General features: G+C 39.4%; 1 protein-coding gene across 2 annotated transcripts in view; it reads left to right on the plus strand.

The window, feature by feature from the left end:
- EPHA6 (EPH receptor A6) overlaps positions 1–23648 on the plus strand; it is a 366464-nt gene that overhangs the window by 313204 nt on the left and 29612 nt on the right. For both annotated transcript variants that reach the window (XM_066340828.1, XM_066340827.1), the window contains 2 exons: positions 1991–2052; positions 11884–12093. In XM_066340828.1, coding sequence (XP_066196925.1) covers positions 1991–2052; positions 11884–12093 — 272 coding nt within the window. The remainder of the gene's footprint in view (positions 1–1990; positions 2053–11883; positions 12094–23648) is intronic.

Here is a 23648-nt window from a genome sequence, read left to right on the forward strand (position 1 = left end):
TCCAGATTAAAGATTTTTGCTTGAGATAATCAAGTGATGGAGCCAGGTTTATTTTCATGGTGCCATGACACATTGTGGTGTCTTGACACAATCTCACCTCAATTTCATTTGAAATTTAGGTAGCATGACAAGTGATACAGACAGAGTCAGTGGGAAGCTCTCAGCCTAAGTGTCTAAATTTATTGATGATATGCTGATTTTCTGATATACAGCAACCTGTTAGAAGGAAAATTCTGCTTTTTTTTAATGTATTTAGTGCCATTCCTGTGCTGTCACTTGGAAGAGCTGGTTTGGTGCTAAAACATGTCATTTCAAGTCATCCAAGTTGAGTGGTTTAAAACCTCATTGTCCAGTGGAAAAAAAGCAAAATCTCTTCTTTAAATCCACAGATTAATGCATATAAATATATTTCACAGTTGCTTTAACTTAGGAGCATAAGGTCTGAGCAAAAGGAAGTAGAGGTGGGGGTTTTTTGGAGGGAGGGAGGAGTATTTTGTGAGAGAACATAGAAGAATTAATAGTTCTGTTTAGCAAGTATGAAAATAATTTGTGTTGAAGGATTAATGAATCTAAGGAGCAGAAAACCTGCAACGAGAGCATGTGATCCTCTAAAGAACATTACAGCTTCTGGAAAGTGTAGGGTGCCAAAGGACTACCCACAGGAAACCAGGGGTGCTGTTTTAAAGCTCCACTTCTCCTTCCCTTCAAATGCAAATTTTCCATACTGGTGTTTGAGTTGTTGATTTGCACAGAAAGAGACATTTCTGGGTAACTTCTACCTGACCAAATATGCCATCTGAAAGCCAGCTTCACATCTGTATTTGTTGAAAAATGCTATTGCCTGCATCAATTCAGAAATTACTATTTGCTCAAGAGGGTTTTGCATTGTGTAAGATTCTCTAGCATCAGGCTGCAGTTTGTTTACTTCTCTAGATGATAGGATTTTCCTTTCATGTGGAGGTGTCAGCCCTGTGACAGTAAGGAAATTATAAAGGTAAGGGGATCTGGGGCATTCATGTGCTTGAAACCAAAGAGAGTGGGCTGTTCAACCAGTCATTGTTAGCAAACTGAACTAAAGGAAACATGAATTTTTAAAACACTCTGATCTCTAAGAGCTTAAAAGTGATGTATTTTTAAGTTTATAACGCAAAACCAGGGTATAACCAATGGGTGCAGATGAATATCATTGATTTGGTGGCAGATGCACATCAGCAGCTGAGACTAAATATTCAATTAAAAAGAAAGAAGCTAGTTATTCTGGTTATTTTGGACTATCCAAAAAGACTATCAAGGCATCTGGGAATTTTCACACACACACACACACAAAAAAAAATTGTAGTATTGTGACAACACTAAGTGTTTTATCCATTGAAGATGTGAACATGAGAGTCAGTACAGAAATAATCACAAATTTTATTAGAGGAAATGAGGGAATATTGATAGGAACTACAGAAAGACCAGACTAGGCTCTGAGAACGGGCATCACCAGGAATATAAAACTCTGGTCAGCAAACACAGAAATGGATCATTCACTTTTTTAGATGGAAGGTTAACTGTAACAGCTCAGGAGAACTACCTGCCTGTGGCCTGTTGGACATTGTGGACAGTTTAATAAACACTTCCACTGAGCAGATAATAACCAAACTAAGCAGAAATGGACAATTGTGCTGGAACAATCAAAATGCCCTTCCATGCTTTGTCAGCCTGTGTTTGTTTCTCATCCCTCATCCAAAAAAATCACCAACATAATTTGAGCAGAAGAGAGAAAAAAAAAAAAGGAAAGAGTCTTCTCTGGGCTTGAAAAATATTGGCCCAGCACAGAAAATAATTCTTAGGGAGTGACACAGGGAATAGTGTTTATGATATAAAAGAGAATTTTGGAAATATTTTATATATTCAGCTACTGTGAATAAACTCTGCAGAACAGCTAGAACTGTAAAAGCCCCATAATATGTCCATAATCCTAATGTGTCTCTTTGCTGTTTTGCAGGCAGACCAGTAATGATTGTAGTTGAATACATGGAGAATGGATCCCTTGACTCCTTCCTGCGGGTGAGGTGCCATTTTCTGATGACATTTTGAATCAGAAACCATTCTAGGTTAAGATTTTAAATCATTTATCACAAATTAATTTCTACATAATGTTATTCATGGATTTTTAGTGAAGAATAGAAGCCTTTTCCCCAGGGTACGTTCCTGAGCTACAGTAATACATTTGAGCATGGCTGGAAAAAAAGAAGATTCAAACTTCAGAATATAATTGATTTCTTCTACAAAAGTAGTTCCTGTATTTAGCAAAATGTATTTCAAATTGTGTTTTTGTGAAAGAAAAGATAAATTGAAGCCTAAATGCCTGGCATTATGGAAGTGGTTCATTTTTCCCAATCACCTTCAAAAATACTCTGTTATGATTTTTTTGGTTGGTGAAGCATAGAATATACTCAGTAATTGATTTATAATATTTATGGCTACTTGCATTTAACAAATTGAATTAGAAAACAGTTCATGGGTGAAATGTCCTGGCATTAATTAACCCCCAAAGGTCCTCAGTAAACATTAAAGAAGGGCTACGGAAAATGTGAGTAATATGCTGGCAAAATTGTATTTCATTCTTTTTATAAATGAATAAGGAAACAATGACCCTCCACTCTGCAAGCTTAACTTACCCTAAAATAATCTCTTGTTTAACACAACTCCCCCAGAGACCCACTGACCTAAGACCCTGTGTGAATAATTTTAATGTAAAGTATTTCAGATTTGTCTTAAGAAGTGAACACCAGCCCTCAGCAGCCCCATTGCCTTTCCATTTGCATCCTGCAGAATGGTAAATCTGGCCTTGTGGGAAGTCAGGGGCCTGTGGGTTTGGGAACTTGTTTGAAAGGGTATCCCAAAGGAGAGACGTTCACTGGGGAGCTGTGGAAATACCAGCGTGAAAATCCTGGTGATGGTGATTGAAGTCTCTTCTTTGGCAGCAGGAAGAAGGAACTGGTTAGAGAAAAAAATGAATAAGCAGGAGGGAAAAGCAGCCAACACTTCAGAAAGTCATGCAGGCAGTACCTGTTGGGGTGAGGGGAAGCCACAAGAGAAGAGTTTTTGGAGCAAAGGATACAGCCCTGAGAGTACAGCAGAGCCACTGTCACAGATACTCTAGACCTTGATTCTCTTTAGCTTTTGGGTTTGATTGTTCCATAGTAATTTTTCTCTGACATTTCTTTGTTGTCCTCCTCACCGACTCTCCCAAATAATATTTTATTTTCCATTGTCAAAACATTTAACAGATATCTGTTACGTTGTCAGAAACATTCCAGCAGTTTCCCATGAGAATTTGCTGATTTCTCCAAATCAGATTACTTTTACGGAGCATTTGATCTCATGCATGTCTTGGACACTGGGTAGTTTTTAAAAATTTCTCCCCTTTCCTTTCTGGCTCATCTCTATCCATCTGCAGAACAGCAACTGCCTCTGATTTGAGTACCTGCAGCTTCATTGCTCTGCAATTTTTCAGCAGTGCCCCAGGAAGATTTGTCTGGGCCTGAAACATTGTTCCCTGTGTGTGTGTGTGTGTGTGTGGAGAATTTCATAGAAGAGAATAGAACCAAGTCCTGAAATAATTAATGAGAGTGAATTACCTTTCTCTGAACTGCTCTGGCATGATATCTATATTCCAGGTTTATTTCACATGCATTCATGTATCAGAACAGTTACTACTTATTAGGATACTTTAATAGAAAGTGGCATCAGCAGAATTATGATGTTGCTGTGGAGCAATGCTTCTCACATTGCATTGGATATATTTGGAAGCAGAACTGCTGGGGGGAAATCTGAGTTAATAATTTCTGCAGCTGTTTTTCATGTATATTATTTTACAGCTTCAATTCACACTTCAGATATGGGTTATTCTTCTAAAATGCTTTTTAAATGTACTTTAGATAATATTCAACATCCCAAAGCACTGGAGATACATGTCAGCATTTCTGTTTATAATTAGCAGAGCAAATGGCTGCAAAGTAACCTATTCTAAAAGAAATCCAGCTGCTTCATTAATAATAGTTGTTTCCTGCAGATATAAGTTCACATTTTTAAAAGCTTTTGTGACAATACAAAGAAGCAGAGGCTTTATCTTTAGCAATCCTAATGAAAGGCATTCAATGACTATAACAAATGTTGTGGGATTTGGAAGGGCTTATCACATAGTCTGTCTTTCTTATTATTTAAAGGAATCAATTGTTTCAGTGCAAAGTGTTTTTACACAGAGGGGAAAAAAGTCCATTTCTCACCATAAGAAATATTTCCCCACAACCAGTAAAAATTCCCCAGCACATCCCTCCATCTATCTTTCTCCAAAAGCCTGCAAAAATGGGTCAGTCTTACAAATTCAAAGGGAGATTCTGTGGTGAACCGTGTGAGGGTATTCCAGAGGAAGAATTCCATTTGCCATCACCCTCCTCACAGCCACGGTGGGATATTTGCTTTCATGCCAGCACGGGATGTGCCACAAATCAGAAGCCTTCCTCCACCCCTAAAATCTTAACAGCCCCTTCCTTCCTTGCTTTATAGCAGTGTCCACTTTCTGCTGTTTGTGTGGATTTAACAGCAAGCTCAGCTATGTCTTCCTCACCACACAAAGTATCCTCTTTGCAGGCTGCTAACTTTGAGCTTTTGGGTAAAAAACATTGGCATGGATTTGCAATATGAAGCTGCTTCAGAGATATTCTAGTGGGAAGGCATCAGCTAATTAGAACCAATTTTGTAAGATGATGGTAATTAATTTCAGTGATTGTGCATCATCAGACATCCTAAATTGCTGGATACACTTGACACTGAGTTTTCCTCAGAAATGCTGCATTATTTTCGCAATGATATAAAATGCATTTACAGCAGATGAAATTCAGTTTTTTGTAATGTTGTTTGGGAGGTTTTTTTATCATATAAGATTGAGACATGTAGGTTAATCATCCCACAAAAGTATACCTGAAATTTGCCATCAATGAGACAGTTGTCTGACCAGAAATGAGGTTCTTGTGGCTTTATTTCTGGTAAGACTTGGAGAGATTTCTCTGAAAAAGGATGTGGGTTTCCAGATAAGAATTTCCTTAGGGGCAAGAAGCCTCTTCCAGCATTACACCAACAGCTTCCAGACAGAGGAAATCTGTGCTTGGAAAGAAAGTAGCTAACCCTTGGGAATTGAGGAGACCCAGGTAAAATTTCCTGTTACCAGCTTCTCACAGACTTTGGATGGGGCTGTTGTTATGTCTTAGTCACCTGTCTGTGTCCTGGAGATCTCAGCGATCACTTATTCTGCAGGCATATGAGGCAAACAATAATGGCAAGAAGGGCTGCAAGGGCAGCTCTCTGTATTGATAGAAAGATGTTAGTGATTAGACAGGGCAGTTGCAGTCAGATGTGTTTGCTCAGGCTTGTGGATGCAGGCTGCAGAAGAGACAAGAAAGACAACCAGGAGAGATGCATCATAACCACAAACTAGAGAGAAAAAGCTGAAAACCCACAAAACCTTTTTAGCAAGCAGTTTGGCAGCTTGCCCTGCTGTGGGTTGGAGATGGCTGTTGGACCCAAGCCTGTGAGATGATTGCAATAATTCCTACAAAAGTCCTTTCCCCAAGGTTGGTCTTCTCACCCTGACACATCGTCCCCCACTCAGCCCACTCTCTAAGCCTGTGCCTCACAGATTCATGGGGCTATCCAGATTAAAATCTCACCTTTTGGTTTTTACAGCTGCATTTAAGGGGTCATTCTTGGCTAAAATAATTGGGTTTAGCATCACATGGAAAGGAACAGGGTGATTAGGAGGTGAGGTGGCTTCTTGGGAAGAATGATCCCTGGAGAGCTCTGTGCTGGCTGTGGTCTGTGCTCACCTCCTGATGCATCAGGCAGTACGGACATGGATCAGAACATGGAAAAGGAGCATGCCTGGAAGCTGCCTTTTGGAGGAGGTTTGTGGTTGGCTACACAGAATCACTAAAATGAACCAAAGAATATCACCAAAATACTGAATTTCTTTCATTATTTTTCTGCAGCTGCAGACTACCAGAGCTTTGTTCCTGCTCAGTGTCCAAGGTGTGCTGAATAGATATTGAGGTATCTAAATATCAGAGGTATTTAGGTTTGAAAGATGCTCCAGTCTTCCCCAGTTTTATGAATTTCAGAGCTGTAAAATGAAGGGATGTATTTACCTGGGGTAATCACAGCACCACCTTGCTTTCTTCATTGTTGCTATTTGCCATTGTAATTCTCCTCTTCCTACTCAAAAGCTGGTGCTGATATATTTCCATTCACTTCAGAAAATTAAAATACTTGTGGGAAAAAAGTTAGATTAGCATAGTAAGTGAAAATGCTGCCACACTTTTTTTTTTTTTTTTTTTTCCTTTCGAATAGTCTATAAGAAATGTGCTTAATTGCCTTAGAGCACCAACTGCAGCAGACTGTACAGCAAATGAAACCCTGGAATTCAGCTCCAGGTTTTAATCCCTCGAGGTTGGCCTAGCAGAGGCTAAGATAAGTGTTACTAGATGGAGAAAATATTGTGATATATTGCTCTTTCTTGCAGTAATCGTTATGAAGTTGCTCTCAGAGCAGCTTTGCCATTACACTCCCCCTTTTTTCAGCTACAGTTTAGATGCTGTGGCAGACACATTTAGCAAGTTTGGGGGAAAGGGAGAGAAGACAAAAATGAACACTTGCAGCAAATTCTACAAAACAGTGTTGTAAAGTGTGTGTTGTATATCCATCTAACATGGCCCCAGTTGACAGAGTAAGCTGTGGGGAGGAGAAGCCAGGTGGCCTTTTCCAAGTTTAATGGCTCCTGTTATTATTTATCAGCATTCAGAAAAGCGACGCTATTGGAGCTCATAACTAATATTCCCTCTTTTGCTTTCCAATGCAGCATTCATGTGCACTTTAATTTATTGGAAGCACGTACCTTTCCTGGCAGGATAAAGGCTGCAGTTTGCTTTCAGAAATCAGTCTGTAAAAGAGAAAACCTGGGCTGGAAACCTGGAAACTGTTGATACCATTTTTTTAAAACCAAAATCAGATTGAGCAATTAAAAAGTGAATTTGAAAGAATGCATTCCCTTAACAATGAAATTGTAAGCAATCCGTATTTAAGTGATAATCCAATTGCACTGAGAAGCTGTCACTGATGCTACAGAGCCAGCATTTGTTCTCAATAAATGCTTTACCCTCCTAAATGATGTATAAACATCATTTCTGATCCTGCTCTGAGAAGTTCATTTGGAAATGCTGGGCACTTTTAATATGTCGATATTCTCACTTAGACATTAAATACCATAGATATTCTTAGTACCGAGCAACAAGAAGTTTTTACAGATTGTCTTGTATTTGAAGGCAAAAAGAATTTGAAAAGAAATGTGGACTCTCTCAGTGTGCTCTTTGTGAATTTGTCAAGAATGAGAAATCAGAAGATCAGAACAGAGCCAGGATCTTTTAAATGAGGGTATTTTGAATGTCTTTTGAAAGAGAGGTAAAAAGAAGCCAAGAAATTACAGGCCAGTCAGCTTAATGTCAACTGCTGTAAGATTTCTGGAACAAATTATCGAACAAAGTCTAAGCATCTTAAAGACAACAGCGAGATAAGTGTTAGCCAACAGGGATTTGTCAAGAACTAATTCTGTCAAACAGATCTGGTTTCCTTTTGTAGCAGGGCTCAGGCTTTGTGGCTGGGGGAGAAGCAGTTGGTCTTGTAAACTTTGGCTTCAGTGAGGCTGTAAAACTCTCTCACATGAGATCCTTGTGAGCAGCCAGAGAAATGTGGTCTTCATGAAGTTTCTGCTGTACTGGCTACATCCTGTTTGGAGGGAATGGAATTTGGATGGAAAGAAGAATGGGGTAGGGCTCTTCTTAAGTCTGTGTAGGATCACTCATTAGCATTTAAAACGAACTAAAGTAATTACATTTAATTGAATTAATGGAATGTATTAATAAGAAAGTCTCCATGGAACTCTGTCGACAGTTGAATGAAGAAGAAATTATCAACTGACCTCATTTAGTACCAAAAATATAAACTCTAGTGTGACACACATGATAGTTTGAAGCATGAGTTACACTTCCAAGAAGTACCAAGCTGCAACTTGAATTTTGGGAGATTTATCTTAACAAAGTTCTACCATTTACTTTGTTACAGTGAAACTATAACAATAAATGCATAGCAAAAACTGCATCTTTCACCCAGTGACCAGCAGGAACTGTCAGTGGTGAATATGATCTAAGTTAGACACAGACACGCTATTTTCAGTGCTGTTCTCCATCTAAAATGAGTTCTAAATAATCTGCTGTAAAATTTTTAGACCTGTAGCAAATCCTGCACAGAGGATAAAGGCCTAAAAGTGTTCTGATTCATTTGGCAAATAAATAAGCGGGTTTGGGAATAGATGGAACTCCAGAAACACAATACAGAAAAATCCAGAGGCCACACCTCCAAAAGATTACTGGGGAGTGAAATGGAAAAAAACCTCTGAAGAAGAAAAATTCCATGGGCTTGTTGAAAAGCACCAAACTGGCCACTGGAGCTGAAAACTGGAGGGCAAAATGCAATGACAGAAAATCTGGGTGTCCTCCTTCCTCCCCTACGGTGACTGAACCTCTTCAGCAGCCCATTATATGTTAGTGCTCTTGAAAGGTCTGTAACACCAGGAGAATATTTCACTTACATAAGGTCTTCAAAAGGAAACTGTAGCTGAATAAAAATCATTTTTCAGGGCATTTTTAAGGGCTGCACAAATGCAAGAGCAACTACTCAGATATTGCATCTATACCCAGCTGTTGAGAAAAGTTTATTTAGCAAAGCCATCAATGCTTGATTAAAATTTAATGGGATGATAGGATAAATGTGGTGAGTCCACTGAGGTCTGAATTGCTGCCAGTATTGATTAACACCCTTAACAGCCCAGTGGGAATCCTATCAAAAACATATTTCAAATCTAAACTATGGGAATCAGAATAAAGCCCTGAGTAACAACCATCCTATCAGTCACATGAGTGCTTTATTTCCCTTTATACGAAGTGAATGAAATAAGATAGTGGAAAGTTGCCAAAGGATTGTACCTGGGGGCTTAAAAATGCTGAAAATACGAGGCCATATTCTACCTGCCTTAATTTCATCAACCTAGTTGAATTTTCCAAAGGTTAAATATAACTCATAGCCTGTATCCAGATCAGCTTACATCAAAAAATTTTTTTTGATGTGTTGAAAGATAACAGTTTATAGATTGTAAGGAGATACAGCTGGCATGGAAACTGAAGCAGAAGCGATTACAAAGAGACTTGATTGAGAAAAGACTCTTCTGCTGACAGTAAAAATGTAGTTGGTCCAACTGCAAGGCGGCTGGCAGTGAAAAAATATAAAACCAAGCCTGAGAAAAGAGAGAGGAGAACAGATGCAATAGAGGATTCTGAGAAATACACAGAGGGAGAAGGAGGACAGAATAAAATTGCAGCTGGTACGTTAGCAGGTCTGTCATTTCTTTAACAGTGAAGATAAGAAGCTTTAACTTTTTGTGTCAAGGCAGAAGCCCAAAAAAACTTGAAATAAGGATGAGAGAATGGCAAAAGCATGAGATTGTTTTAAACTTGCCTGGTAAGGCAAGTACTGAGACTTGGAAAGAGCAGACAAAAGGTTATGTTTTATGAAGAATCAGCCAAGCATGGTCTAGATTTGAAAGAGCAGAAATTAAAAAAGGAAGGAAAGAATGCTTGCAATCCAAGAAGACAAAAGGTTAAGGGAGGTGCTGTGGATGACTCTGAGGTTTGCTGAAAAAATGGAGCTAAAAGAGGAAGTAAAATCTAGAGGTTTGAGGGGTTAGTTTAGTTTGGTACTCTGTTGGGGGGGGAGAGGAGGGCTTGAATGGTCGTTTGCAAAAGTCAGGTGCTGGCATTTTGTTCCAAATTGTAATTCTACAGTTAGCTGAAAAAAGTAACCCATACATGGTAAGTGTGAAGGGTATTAACTGTTGGCAGCCAGCTTCTTAATTTTTTAATCAACTGAACAATTAGAATTATCAAATAAAAGGCAAACCCAGAAATCTCACGTGGCCTCATTGCAAAAACATTGGCCAGTATTCCTGTCCTTTCTTTACAGGAAGCAGCTTAAAATACTTAAGAATATAATCTTTTGTCTTCCTTTGCCTAATTGCTGGATGGAATGAGTTTATTTAAAACATCTGTCCCTAGTGGTTTGGGACTCAGTACAATTGTGTCTTGACCCTCAGCTGAGTGTCCCCTGCAGACCCAGCTGCTCAGAGGTGGCCTTGATGGTGACAATGAGGGAGAGTGTGGCTTGATTGCTTGGAGAGAGCTGCTTCCACTTCAGTGTGGAGATGTTAGAGACAGAAGAGCTTTACATAAGGTCTGACATAAGACACTGACATATTCAAGGGGAAAAAATTGCTCTAAATCAGTTGTAAATAGCTGGTTTCAAAGAAGTGTCATTAAATGTGCTTTCTTGGGAGGTGGCTGTGGTGTTTGGCATGGCTCCTTAAATACAAGTGTTGCTGAGAAGTACAAAGCAGTGAGGTCTCCTAGCTGACAAGGTGTGATGGTATCTTCCTTTTTCCATTTTCTTTCTGATTTTTGTCCTAGTCTTTAAATGTTTATATCCTGACTAGCTGGTTGTAGGCCCTAAATCATTGAATCATTATGGGAATGCTGAAATACTTTGCTGACCAGGGATAAAGCTAAGCATAGTTCAGCCTGTTGCTTTGCTGAATCGAATGGATCTGCTGAACTTCCTATAAGCTTCTCCGCTATAAAAATCATCTCGCTTAAATGTATGAGCTAAGCAATAGAAGTGTTCTGAATACTGATCAGAATTTGCTATTTGTCTGTAGCCCAGTGCTGAAAGTGTTGAAAGAGAAAATGGAAAGTTTACTTGTTTGCAGGAGTTGTTTTTGCTTAGCTGCTCCTGCTAACATGAAAAGCCTGGGTCACTGAATAATCCATGAGAAGCTAAATGTCTGCCAGTTGAGGTCACAAAAATACTCCTGCAAGCAACCTGCTGTGAGTGGTAGATAGGGCAGCCTAAACAAGGCAAACAGGCTGCAATCACATTCCTATTCTGCACTGCCACATAATTCAGGAGCGGTCTGATGCAGGACATAAATAAGTGTTAACTTTGATGCTGCAGATGGAGAAACTGAGGCCCAGCAAGGCTGACCAGCTGGGCAAGCACAGTTGATGGCAAAACTCTTATTTATGTGTTCAACTCCAATGGATTTCAGAAGGTGCTAAGCAATTTAATGCATTCATGGGTCTAAGCTTAACCTTAATGAGCCTGGAAGGTTTTGGCAAAGCTACATAATTCCATCCCAAATCTCCTTTTTAATCTAGTCTTCAGAGATTAGGTTTTAGATGCACAAACAGCATGAGCTAAAGCTCCCCAAACATTTTTCAAGTTATTTGGGGATTGTTTCTTTTTTTTTTTAACAAAAAAACTATAAAAGTGAGGTAACAGCATTACCTCAATGCAGACAATCAAAGCTGAGACAATAGAGGGTTCTTTGTTTCCTGAGGCCATGGAATAATAGCTGAAGAGTTTTGTGTCCTTTCTTATTCTTGTACTAAAAATAGTGCTGGGAGAAAATGTTCATAGTAAAACCAAGTATGAAAGCAATTAAATGTTGTCAGTAGGAAGATTGTGAAATGTGTGAAAATGTGGAGGAAAGGGGGATAAGCTGCACAATGAGAGATGTGATGGGATGCACTGCCAAGCAACTTAAATCCTTGAAAAAACAAGCTTGTGAGCGGGCAGCTTTGCTGGATGGGTGACAAAAGTATTTTAAAATAAGAGCTGTGGTTCGTATCACTGGGATGAAACAAATGGGAAGTAGCTGTGTTGTTTGTTCCCTTGCAGAAGCACGATGGGCACTTCACAGTGATCCAGCTGGTTGGAATGCTGCGGGGCATTGCCTCTGGCATGAAGTACCTGTCGGACATGGGCTACGTGCACCGGGACCTGGCAGCAAGGAACATCCTGGTCAACAGCAACCTCATGTGCAAAGTCTCAGATTTTGGTTTGTCACGGGTGCTGGAGGATGACCCCGAGGCCGCCTACACCACAAGTGTGAGTTTCTTCTCTAATGTGAACAGCTGATTGCCTGGTGCCTCGTTTATTCCAGTCTCAGATTTGTCTGTGCCATAGGAAGAACAGTTGGAATTGGCTTTCTTCCTTTCTCAGTCATGTGATTCAGTAAACGTACTGGCAGTGCTAAGGGAAGTTGTTTTGAATTTTGGCTAAGGGATGTGTAATAAACCTTGGCAAAAGTTTATTTTAAACAAATGTGCCAGTATAAGTGGGAGACCTCTTCCATTATTCTCTGCTGTTTTGTTGGCTGTGGAGGGTCTTTTCCCTCCTGTTGTTTCCTCTTCTGGCAATTTGTGTCCCTTTACAAGGATATGTTTGTAAAAGAGAGAGATGGGAGAGGAGGGAATCTTACTAGTTTCACTGTTGGAAGCATGTTGTTAAGCCTTGCATTCATAAATTAGAATTTCAATTGTATTTCACTGAAGTTTACCTTGTAGCAGGACACGTAGAACCTTCCTTCCTTGCACAGCTTAGGTCTGTTTATTAATACTTCATTCCTTATGTGATGCAAATAAACTGTAAAAATGGCAAATGGTATTTGGGTGAGGGGAGTTGGGATGGGGATTTTTGGTTTGTGGTGTTGTAGAGGGTTCCAGTGAACTGAAAAATTCTTGAACATGAAGACGCTTGTTCAAATGACAAGTCCCAATACACCATTTTTCCCTAACACCAAACTACATTTCAGTTCCAATTATTATCACAACAGCTGATTGCTAGCTGATTTTTGAGTAACTTTCATATCTATCATTTAAACTAAAAATATTTCAGAGGCAGAGTGCATTCTCATTACCACTCTCACAAAATGTGCAGAATTTGTATATTCCCATGCTAGGGCACTGTGACAGAATTGTAATAGAGAAGATGAATGAACATTAAATAATTTATTTCACCCTTTTTTTTTTCTATTTCACTTTAAAAACTGATGTGTGGCCAAAATAAAGAACTCATCTCATTTCTCTGTACTGCAGTAAATATTGTGGTGCATCTACTGAATTCAATGTAGGTATTGTAATGGGATTACAGATCTTATGTTTTTATACATGTAGAATATATATTTACTTTTAGTTTAGGCCTAAAACAGAGCTGTTCTGATAATTTTGCTGCAACTTTCATTTCTTAGAAGTTCTATGCATAACTGCAAGCTTAGAGGAAAACAAGTCACTTTGCAAGGTTTTCTATTGGTTTTAATATGTAAGATGGGGAGAAAAAGACCCCAGATTTAATTCATAGCAGAGATTTCCTTCATTCATTTCTCAAAACCTCTTTTGCTTCACACTGCTTCTTACTAAGAGGCTTGAAAGGGAAAATAAACATCGCTGCAGCTTAACAGGTTCTCCCATGAGGGCTGAGCCTCGCTAATTGCCCGTGTGAGGAGCTCAGCCTGCACCAAGTGCCCAGTGACAGGAGGCAGGTGACAGTCCCAGCTCTGAGCCCAGGACAATGGGCCCAGCTGGTGCAAGGCACTGGGCATGGCCAGGCAGCCCCTCTCCCGGTGTGCTTCAGGAGAGATACCAAATGATAATCAGAGGCTTTCAGCTCCTGTATTTTATATCAATTTTCCTGTAATTTTCTGCTGGATACTGCCACAGAACATTTTGTTTTGCAGAGTAGTTAGTGCCTGTCCTGTTCATCATGGCTAGAGCTGCTTTTAATCAGGAAGTGAGATGTTGTGAAAAAAACTAATAGTGCCATGACATATTCTTTTTTCCCTTCATCTGTGCTGAAGAACTTCCTTGCAAGGAGCAGGCTTTGTTGAGATGCTCCCTGTTTTCCTGTCGGTTCACCCAGCTGCTTGTAGGTGTAAAACTCAGAAGTGCCTCAGAGGCTCTGCTCCAGCCTGCCAAGGCTGCAGGCAGGTGCTGACCACCAAATGCTGCCCAGCAGGTACCTAAGGCATGCCCAGCAGGAGGGGATGTCACAGGGGCTGGTGGCCAGGGGCAGCTCCCTGTGCCAGCCAGGTGTCCAAGGTGAATCTGTTTCAACCATGAACCCCTCAAAGCATTGAAAGGTGGGGAAATACTATGTACCATTGTGATACCAACTAAAAACTTGGTAAATGGGAAAAATGGGAAGAATTCAAAGCAGCCAGAGTAAGGTATAAGGGGAATGGAAAGCATTTCAAATCACTTATTCCTTCAACTGCAGCTTTCCTGTCCTTGCAGGTGGGTCCTCACACACTGACTGTGTTTTAGTCACTGTGGCAGAGCCTGCCCAGTTCCTTCTGTCACCTCTGGTCCTTGGGAAGTGTCCTTCCTCATTCCTGAGGGCAGACTGCAGCTGCAGTCCATGTTCTGTGTTACACTCCGTATGAACTGGGGTTAGTTAGGTTTCTGTGGGATGCTCTTGCCTTCCATAGACTCCATCCTCGGGGTCTTGTGCTCCTTGAGCAAGTGCAGCAGATTTTCTCTGTAGGAACACCTAGCAGGAAGTCAAAAGGCGTTTCAGTCTGTAAAAGGACTCAGCACAACTCTGACCAATATAGGGTGGGGACACAAAGAAGGAAAGATTTGTCACAGTGGCTGTGGAGGACTCAGGCAAGGCTTTCATGGCAACAGAAGGGACTAGAAGCCCACACTGGGTGCCAAACCTCTTGCAGCTCTCACTGCCCATCATTTTGGCACTGACCTTTTTCCCCCTCATGAACATCTTCCCAACAGCAGGCCGTGTGTATTACTAGAGGATTTTATAGCATCTCTTTAGTTCCATACTGTGTTTTTCACCATGTGAAGGTTAAACCCTCAGTGTTCTCTCAAAGATTCTGGTGCTTTTAGAATTCAGGTTTCCTGTCCACAGAGATTTTCTTATTGATAGCAGCCCCTGGTACCTGTAACTGCAAGAAATCCACAGAGTGGGTCTGCATATTGAATAGTGGTATAGCCTCACATCTCCCAGGACACTAAACACTGTCAGTGCTCAGTCAGTGCTCAGAGGAAACTGATTATTTTATCTTCCCCTTTGTCTCAGTCCTGGTGTCAGAGAATGAATGGTACAATTGGATGTTTTCTTTGGAAATTATCTACAAAACACTGTAAGCCAAAAATAGACTTTTATATCTATGATGCAGTGATCAATTATTGTGTGAATGTTTTTTGTTGGTTTTGTTTTGTTTTGTTTTCCAGCCTATTGAGACAAGGGAGATAAATATGTCTTTGATGAGAGGGTTTTTAGGAAATAAAATATTGATTCCTGTTTGTTACCTAGAATTTACAGCAAGATACCATTTTAGAAAAGGGAGGAGGAATTAAAAGCCAGGAACATTTGACTGCAAATCTATGTGTTCTAGATTGATCAGGAAACGATAAGACAGACTTTGGGATGACTGAGTACTCTGTGGGTTTTGCCTTTGGAGACAAAATTTTCTTTTTTAGTAGTGGTTTGCAAGATAACAGTTAGTCATAAAAAGGCATTCCTAGTATATAAACAAGCATTTCTGTCAATACAGAGGACATCTAGGCTCTTGCATCCCTGCTTTTAGATAGACTGTGATAGATGTTGTAGATTCATTTGGTTTTAAACAGCGTCAGGGTTCACATGTATTTCAAAAGGAGCCACATGGCCCCAGAACAACTCTTTACACATAGCAAAATATTTATAATCAGAACAGAATTTTTGGCACTACTGCAAAAAGGACTAAACTGGTATTTTTCTTACAGGTGACACCTTAATAGTCTGCATTTTTAGCAAGACAAAAAGCTGTTACAAATGGAATTATATTACAAAGAAATGCATTCTAGATTTCTTTTTATCAGGTTTATTTCTGAATCCATTCTGTATTCGTTCTATCAGCCTTACTATATGAAATATTTTCTTCTTTCCATAGTAGTAGTTAGAAAATTGATTTATTGCATTGTATTTCCTGAATCTTTGTAAACTTTATGGGTCTGATTCTTCTCAAGCCAGTTGGGTGAAATACCCCGTCTAGGAAGACTTTAGACTTCTTTAGACTTACTAGATTCATTGGAGGAGTGAGGATTGATGCCAGTAATCTTTATAAAAACTAGGAAGTAGCAAAACTTTGGGGGGGGGATTAGGACGAGATTTTTTTTTTTTTTTTTTAATATTTATATACACTTCCAACATTTATATATATATATATGTGTGGAAAGTATACATATATATATTTTTATGTATACTTTCCACACACATATATATACTTTTCACATTGCAAAACACTTTCAGATTTCCCTCAGTGGTACACAAGTAACAGGTTTGGGGACAGAAGGCTTAATTTGCTGAAAAGTAAAACAAGATGCAAGTGATTTTCCAATTAATTTGGGATGTTAAGCAATAGTTTCTGAACAATCTCTGTGCTGTTGCAAGCATAGTGCCTAGGTATTTACTCCAAGGCTAGAATCGATCATAGACCAAAAAAAAAATTGATTATTGGCAAGCATTGAGAAATAGAAGCTGCGAAGGTCTGCATCAACCTGTTTTCTTGAAAACTCATTGGTGACCTAAGGTTGAGCATGAATGGTGTCAACTCTTTACCTCTGTGTGTGACACAACAGGAAGGGTCTGGAGCATCAGTCTGATGAGGAGGGGCTGAGGGAGCTGGGGGGGCTCAGCCTGGAGAAAAGGAGGTTCAGGGGGAACCTCACTGCTCTCTACAACTCCCTGAAAGGAGCCAGGTGGGGCTCAGCTCCTGGCCATGAGTGACAGAATGAGAGGAAATGTTAAGTTGCTCCAGGGGAGGTTTAGATTGAATAACAGAAAAATGAAATATCCTTCCAAGGCTACTATGTGAGATAATAATATTATTTCCCATACCTCAATGGGATCCCAAAGGGGTTGGCTTTGGATAGGTCACTTGGTGCCATCTTCAGGACTATTGTGTGTGTGAGGCACTTGGTGCCTCACCAGGATTATTGTGCTCTTGTGCAGGATTCCTGCACAATTTATAACTAGGAGTTACTCTAGTGGCACTGTGGCACACACAGAAATATTTTGAACTAGTGTTACTATCTTTGAACTAGTGTTTTGAACTACTTTTGAACTAGTGTTACTATCAGTTACTATCTCTGAATGTGGGCAGGAAGCAAATTAACAAGAGCTGCCCAGCCTGCTCCCGGTGTGAGAATTGCTGTGACTGGTTTGGAAGTGTGTGATGGGGGATTCTTGTCCACTGGTGATGAGATGAGCCACCTCCCCATGAGTGCCAGCTTCAGCTGGATCCATTCCCTGCTCTCAGAGGATGCCTGGGGTTGGAGGCTTTGCAGTGCCCTCTTCAAGCCTCTGTCCTCTGTGGTGGTGACCTGGATGGAGCATGCTCAAGGACAAGTAGCCAACAGGGGAAGGAGTAGCCAAAGGAAGGAGTGTCGTGGAAAAAAAAGACTTTTTGCTGTTTGGGCTGTACCAGTCTGAGGTGTGATGACTTTTAATTAGCAGCTGTGAGTTTAAAAGTAACAGAAATCCCAAACTGAGCCATTCAGTGAAGGGTGTGGTGCTTGCTGTTTACTTGAGTTGTTTGTAGCAGCCCCTGAAGATGAAAATATGTCTGTGATAAAATTTAAACATTTGGAAAAGTTCATTTTCAAATTCTCTCTTAAGCTTTTATCCAGCTGTGTCCCAAGTCCATCTAAGAGGTTTTCTGGTTTATTTATCCCTCCTTAAATTTAGTTATAGAAAGAAACGAGCTGTAAAAGACCACAACAAAAGCAAGTCCTTAGGAGAAAGATCCCAGGACAGGAGTGAAACTATAAAAATAAAATTAAACTCTCTCCGTGTTTTGTCAAACCTTGTACTTCTGTGAGTACTCACTTCCATAGTCATTTCAGTTCTGAGAATGCATACAAAAAAGCATGCAAATTTGCATTTAGATGTGCAGAAGTTAAAAAGAAGCTTAATGGTTGAATTTAATTATAAAACTTAATCTCATCCCTGCTTTTTTCTTCCATGCAACTCCAAGTAGGAACTCCAAATATGGATTTGGCAGAGAAATACAGCTGGAATTTGCATTTCAGTTTTTCATTCCCAAAATTATGATGTTGATGAATTCAACACAAGTTTGTCATAAGATTTTGGCTGTAAAAAAGTATTTTGGTATTTTGTACTTCATTCCTAATGTAGCTTTCAAAGCAACATCCATCATTCATTGTAATCTGATTTAATTTCAAATTAGAAGAATATATTGTAGTGTAATCAATCTAAAGATTTCTACCTTTAAAGATTTACAAGCTCTGCACTTTTTTTAGCTTGGATTTCAGCTTTTTGTCTCTCTGGCTCCTCCCATTTTCATATTAACAAATTTGAGTTTTAAACTCTACATGGATATGCTTTTGCAATTTCTCAGGTTTACTTTCTAAACATCTCTCAGTGGTTCTGTTTACAAATGTTTCATAGGATTGAGAATTAACTACCTGCAGATCTGTAGTGCTGGTCCTCTTGGAGGTCTTTGCATCTTAGGAGATAATTGACGAATCTCTTTGTGACATTTAACCCTGAAAGTGATTGCATTTTTTCCCCTCACAGAGAGAGTCACAAGTGTCAAGTTTGTCTTTGCTGTAAGATTCAAAACTTGCCAGTATTCAATCCATACAAAGAGGCAATGTTACATCTCTGAGCAAATTTTAAGTAAATCTGTGCAAGAACAGAGGAGGTAGAAAAAGTGAATGCACTCACAAATAATCTCTGCAGTAAGAGTTAAAAGAGGATTATGAATCTCAGAAAGCTACAAGTGATGTTTTTGAAAAGACATGGGGCTGACCAAGGCACCGAAGTTACTGACAAACTGGGCATGAAAACCTTGGAAAATGGTGTGTGCACACTCTCCTCCTTGGAAACCAGCCCAATACATGTATATGTATATGTATATGTATATGTATACATGCACTGCATGTCTATGTACATTTACATGTATATGTATACATGCACAGCATCCTATGAGCAGTCATTTTGTTGTTAATTCCTCGTACTGTTAATAGATTTTTTTTTAAGCTAACAATTTTCAGAATATTAATCTCATTTCAGACACAGCTGGGATTTTAGCCCCATATGGATTTGATTGCATGCATTTATAATATTTAATGAGAATTGCCATTTTCAAACTACAATTTAAAAAGCTCTTGTAAACAGGCAGAACATGCTTATACATTTTTAGTGAGATCTCACTCAGAACACTATCCACACTTAAGAGTAGCAAAGTAGGTGTACTGGCATAAAAACAAAGCTCTGTTGCTAATTCAGTGAATGAATGTAATCTTGAGTACCTGATTGGTTTATTGGAAATGAAGGATCACAGTTCACTTAGGATTTCAGTATTCAATGTATCAACCGAGGTGCAGTAAATCATAAAATACCTTTCCAGTGCTGGAACACACCTGCACTATGCACAGCTCCTATATACTGTTTAATGAGCTCCAAGGCTCATTAAGGTCAAAGCAGTTGCTTTCAGTAGGATGTCAGCTGACAGTAATTCCCATAGGTTATGGTATTTTGATATATAGAGCAGGACAATCTCTTGAAAGCCTTTAAAAAGAATGTAGCTTGTTCACGTAGGTGTTCTGGATTTTTGGGTTTGTTGTTTGGTTTTGGTTTTTTTCCTCATTGAAAACTACTGGTACCTTTCAAAGATGAGTTAAGAAACTATTACAAATTTTGTTTACTGTGTGCTTACAAGAGGTAAGTAATTCACTGGGAAAAGAAAACCATTCAGCTCCAGTGAGCTAAAGAGCTCAGCTCTAACTCCTTCATTTAGGTATTGGTATAGGTGAAAGGAAATAAAACCTGGATGGTTTTTTGTTTTCATTTGTTGTACCACTCTCAATGGGAATTTATGAGCCACATTAAATACCACTGTAAAAAGTAACTACTCTGCATGAAGGCATATAAAACTTCTGGGTTGGAAATTCAAAGCACTTGGCTTCACTGCCTTTTGTAAAGCTTCATAATTAAATCTTGACATATTACACAGCAGGATGTGTTATGTCCGTAAGTATAATTAAATGAATTCTTGACTCTGGTAAAAAAAAAAACAAAACCAACCACCTGTTGGACTTGGTTATTTAAAAGCAGTCAGTTGTTCAGGCACAGTTCAGGTGCATATTTCCCAGCTCACATGGAAGGAGCTTGGAGAGGAGGAGACTCATCCTGTGTCTTCAGCTGCTGTGGATCATTTATATTTCTGTCTCATTTCCCTGGCTGTGGTGTGTGTTGCCCTGAGCTGGCTGTGTCAACTGGAGAGCAAAGACTTGTGACCCTGGGAGAGAGGGGAAATTCTCAGCAGCGCTGCTAGTTTGTGATGAAATCACATTTCTTTTTCAGAATTGGGAATTCCTGGGTGCTAAAGATCTGACATACAGTTGCACAGTCTTTTAAGGGGCAGAGGGTTTTCTGACTGCTTCCTGAGGAATTACCCCACATTGTATTTGTGTGTGACTGGCCAGACCTGTGCTTCTTAATGACTGTCATCAATTTGAAATTTATCAAATGAGAAAGAGGCATTAAAATTTCAGAGACACTATTTATGTTCATGTTCCATGAAAAGAAATAATAACACAGAAAACAAATTCTGTTAATTTAGCAAGGACTTGGTCCTAATTGATTTTAGCCTGGAATTCTGATACCCAGTCTTCAAAACACAAGGCTGGGGAAACCCAAGATTCCTTTTCTCCTTTTACTTATGTGAAGAGAGCAGGTAGGGATTTTTTGGGGGAAAATATCAGCATTATGGATATGTTGAGTCACCATCCCTGGAGGTGTTAAAAAGATCTGTGGATGTGGTATTTAGGGATATGTTTTAGTGATGAACACAGAAGTGATGGGGTAATTACTGGACTTGATGAACTTAGAGGTGTTTTCCAAATGAAATGATTCTATCATTCTGCTTACTTCTCTGAGTATTATTGCACATCTGGGAGGATTTAGGATACACTAATGATGGAAGAGATCACAGATAAAAAAGGAGTACCTTTCCATATTGCTTAACTACTCTTTATATAAAGAATCTGGCAAAGGGTAGATCCAGTGAAACATGAAAGGGGGGAGTTCTAGCCTAGTATGATTTTTGCTTTTGCATTTAGATGTGCAGGACTGATGTTTCATCATCTCTCCTTTGCTGTCCTGGAGGAACCTGTGGCCTGATTGCTGTTGTGTCAAGGTTTTGGTATTCACTTCAGCTAGAAAAGGGAAGTCAAAAAAACGCATGTCTCACATGATCAGTTTTTCTGCTCACTTTGATACTAATTCTAATATTTCTCCTGTACATGATATCAAAGTTGTTGTAAATGGATTCTGCAATTGCAGAAGGAAGCTTCTGAAGCAAGCTAGACACATGTTAAAATTAATCTACTTTCATTTTTCTGTAATAGAAATGTTAACTTGGGAACAAGACTGACCTAGTTATTCACCTAAATTAATCCCCAATGAAATCAACCAGAGGAATTTCCACTGACCATGTAGGAATTGTGATTTACCCTAAATCAAAAGGATAACTACAGTAAGAAGTTTCTTACTGTTGCCTATTTGCTTACAGGAATGAAAGCTATCTTATCTTCAGTCATACACAAACCCTTGGGAATCTCACTTTTGTGCTTTCCTTATCTATCAGATTTTCAAAACTTTGCAGTGGTAAACTTTTAGTTCCTTGCATTTGTTTTTAGTCTTGCTCTTTGGCAGACTTTCAGGATAGCAGCTTCTTGCCCAGCTGCGAGTTCTTCCCTTCGTAATATGGGGGCTTGGGGAGGATGATGCACAGCTTGCAGTTTCTGTTTTTCCCTTTAAGCAGAATGTCACAGGAATATTGCGGCACGGTGCTCGTCTGTCTGAAGAACGTGTTAGATTGGTGTGGCTCTGATAAATCTAGGTCAGACACCACAGTCTTTGCCCAGTACTTACTCAGGCAAAACTCCTGTTGAGGCCAATGGGAGTTTTGCCTGACTAAGCACTGTGGGATTTTGCCCTTAGTATCTGTAATATTTGATCTGCTCCTTGCGCTTCTGGAAGCGCTCTAGAGGCAAATCTTGTATCTTGTCCTTGACTGCCCCACTGTGGCTGTATCCTCATCAGCTAAAGGATTGCAGATTCTTGTGCCTCCTAAGATTAAATATCTCTTCACCAACAGGATATTCAAAAAAAACCCCAACCTGCACAATTTCATATTTCTTATATTTAAAGTAATTTCAAGATCTATGTGCAGTAAGTGTGTGTATTAGTGCATGAAAAGGAAATTATATTTTTGTATTCTGGACTCCTTGTTCCACTTTTTTCTGCTCTAGAGCTGCAGAATTTTGTTTTCAGTTGTGAGGGCTTGGGGGGAAAAAGAATTTTTACTCTTAAGAAATCTTTTCGTTGTCTCCTATAAAATATTTCACAGGTTCCTATCACTGTCTGTCCCATAGAAGCTTTTGGTTCACAGTTCAAATGTCAGAAATTGATTCAGTGAGGACCAGAGTCAGTGGTAACAGATGAGGCAAACCAAGTCATTAATAAACTCAAATTCACTACTATCTTGAAAAAGGTGTTTCTGCAAGTAAGGCATTAGATGAACAGTGACAAAGAAATGTGTGATATTTGTCTATAAAGAAGGATATATATATATATATATATAAAGACTTGAACCCACACAGAAGGTTTAGTTTTCTTCTTAGTAATGTGACTGTGCTTAATGTTATGATTTTTCACCGTTTTTCTAAAATTAGCTGAAGTGCATTTTGAGATGAGGCTTGTCATCCTCCCCCATAACACCACATCACGGACTGTGCTTTCATTTCTGCTCTGATTTCTATCTGCCTCTGTCTTCACTCTCAGTGCATTACCTATTAGTGCTTCCTCTGTTTCCTCTTTTCATTGCGTCTTGTTTTCTATCAGACCCTCTGGAGCTGGAACTATCCCTTTTTATTCCATCAGGGACTCTGCTTTTCATTGAAATTCCCTCTTGAAGATCCACATCTGAGGGTTTACTACAAACCCTTTTGAATAAAAATGCGGTCACCCTACTCTTTATTTTTAAAAAAGGCTCTAGGGTAAAGCTCATCATAAATGTGTTGCACATCTCCTTAGAAGCTTGATTATCCTTCCTCAGGCTGAATAACTCTCCAATCTTCCGAGCTTCTCCTGAAATAAATACTCCTGGACGTGGATAAGGTGTTATCCAGCATGAACAATTACCCTGAGAGCATCAGCTCTTTCTCCCACTGTAGCTGTCACAGCCTGTACTAAAGAGCACTTGGTAAACACCAGTTGTAGCCTAAGAAAAACATTCCAGAACCATTTCTCCAAAACGAGGAAGCTGGGAACAATTATGAAATATTTGCCTCTCTACACAGCCTCCCTTAAATTCATCATTATAACACACACAGGGAACTCAAAGAAAATATTAATTTCATGCCCAAATCCTGCAAGTCAGCCACCTCACTTAGCCATTCCTCTTATTTCAGCCTCTTTAGCAATGTCATGATTATAGGTTAATTTATTTTATTTTTAAACACAGAGAGGCTTTTCAGTGCTGGTACACTCCCAGAATTACAGGAGCAGTACTATTGATTAAATATGTGGGCAGATACACTGTTCATAGTCATTTTTTCCTGGAGAAGCATGGG

This window comes from Sylvia atricapilla, chromosome 2 (genome assembly GCF_009819655.1).
Source record: "Sylvia atricapilla isolate bSylAtr1 chromosome 2, bSylAtr1.pri, whole genome shotgun sequence".
Classification (NCBI taxonomy): Eukaryota; Metazoa; Chordata; class Aves; order Passeriformes; family Sylviidae; genus Sylvia; species Sylvia atricapilla.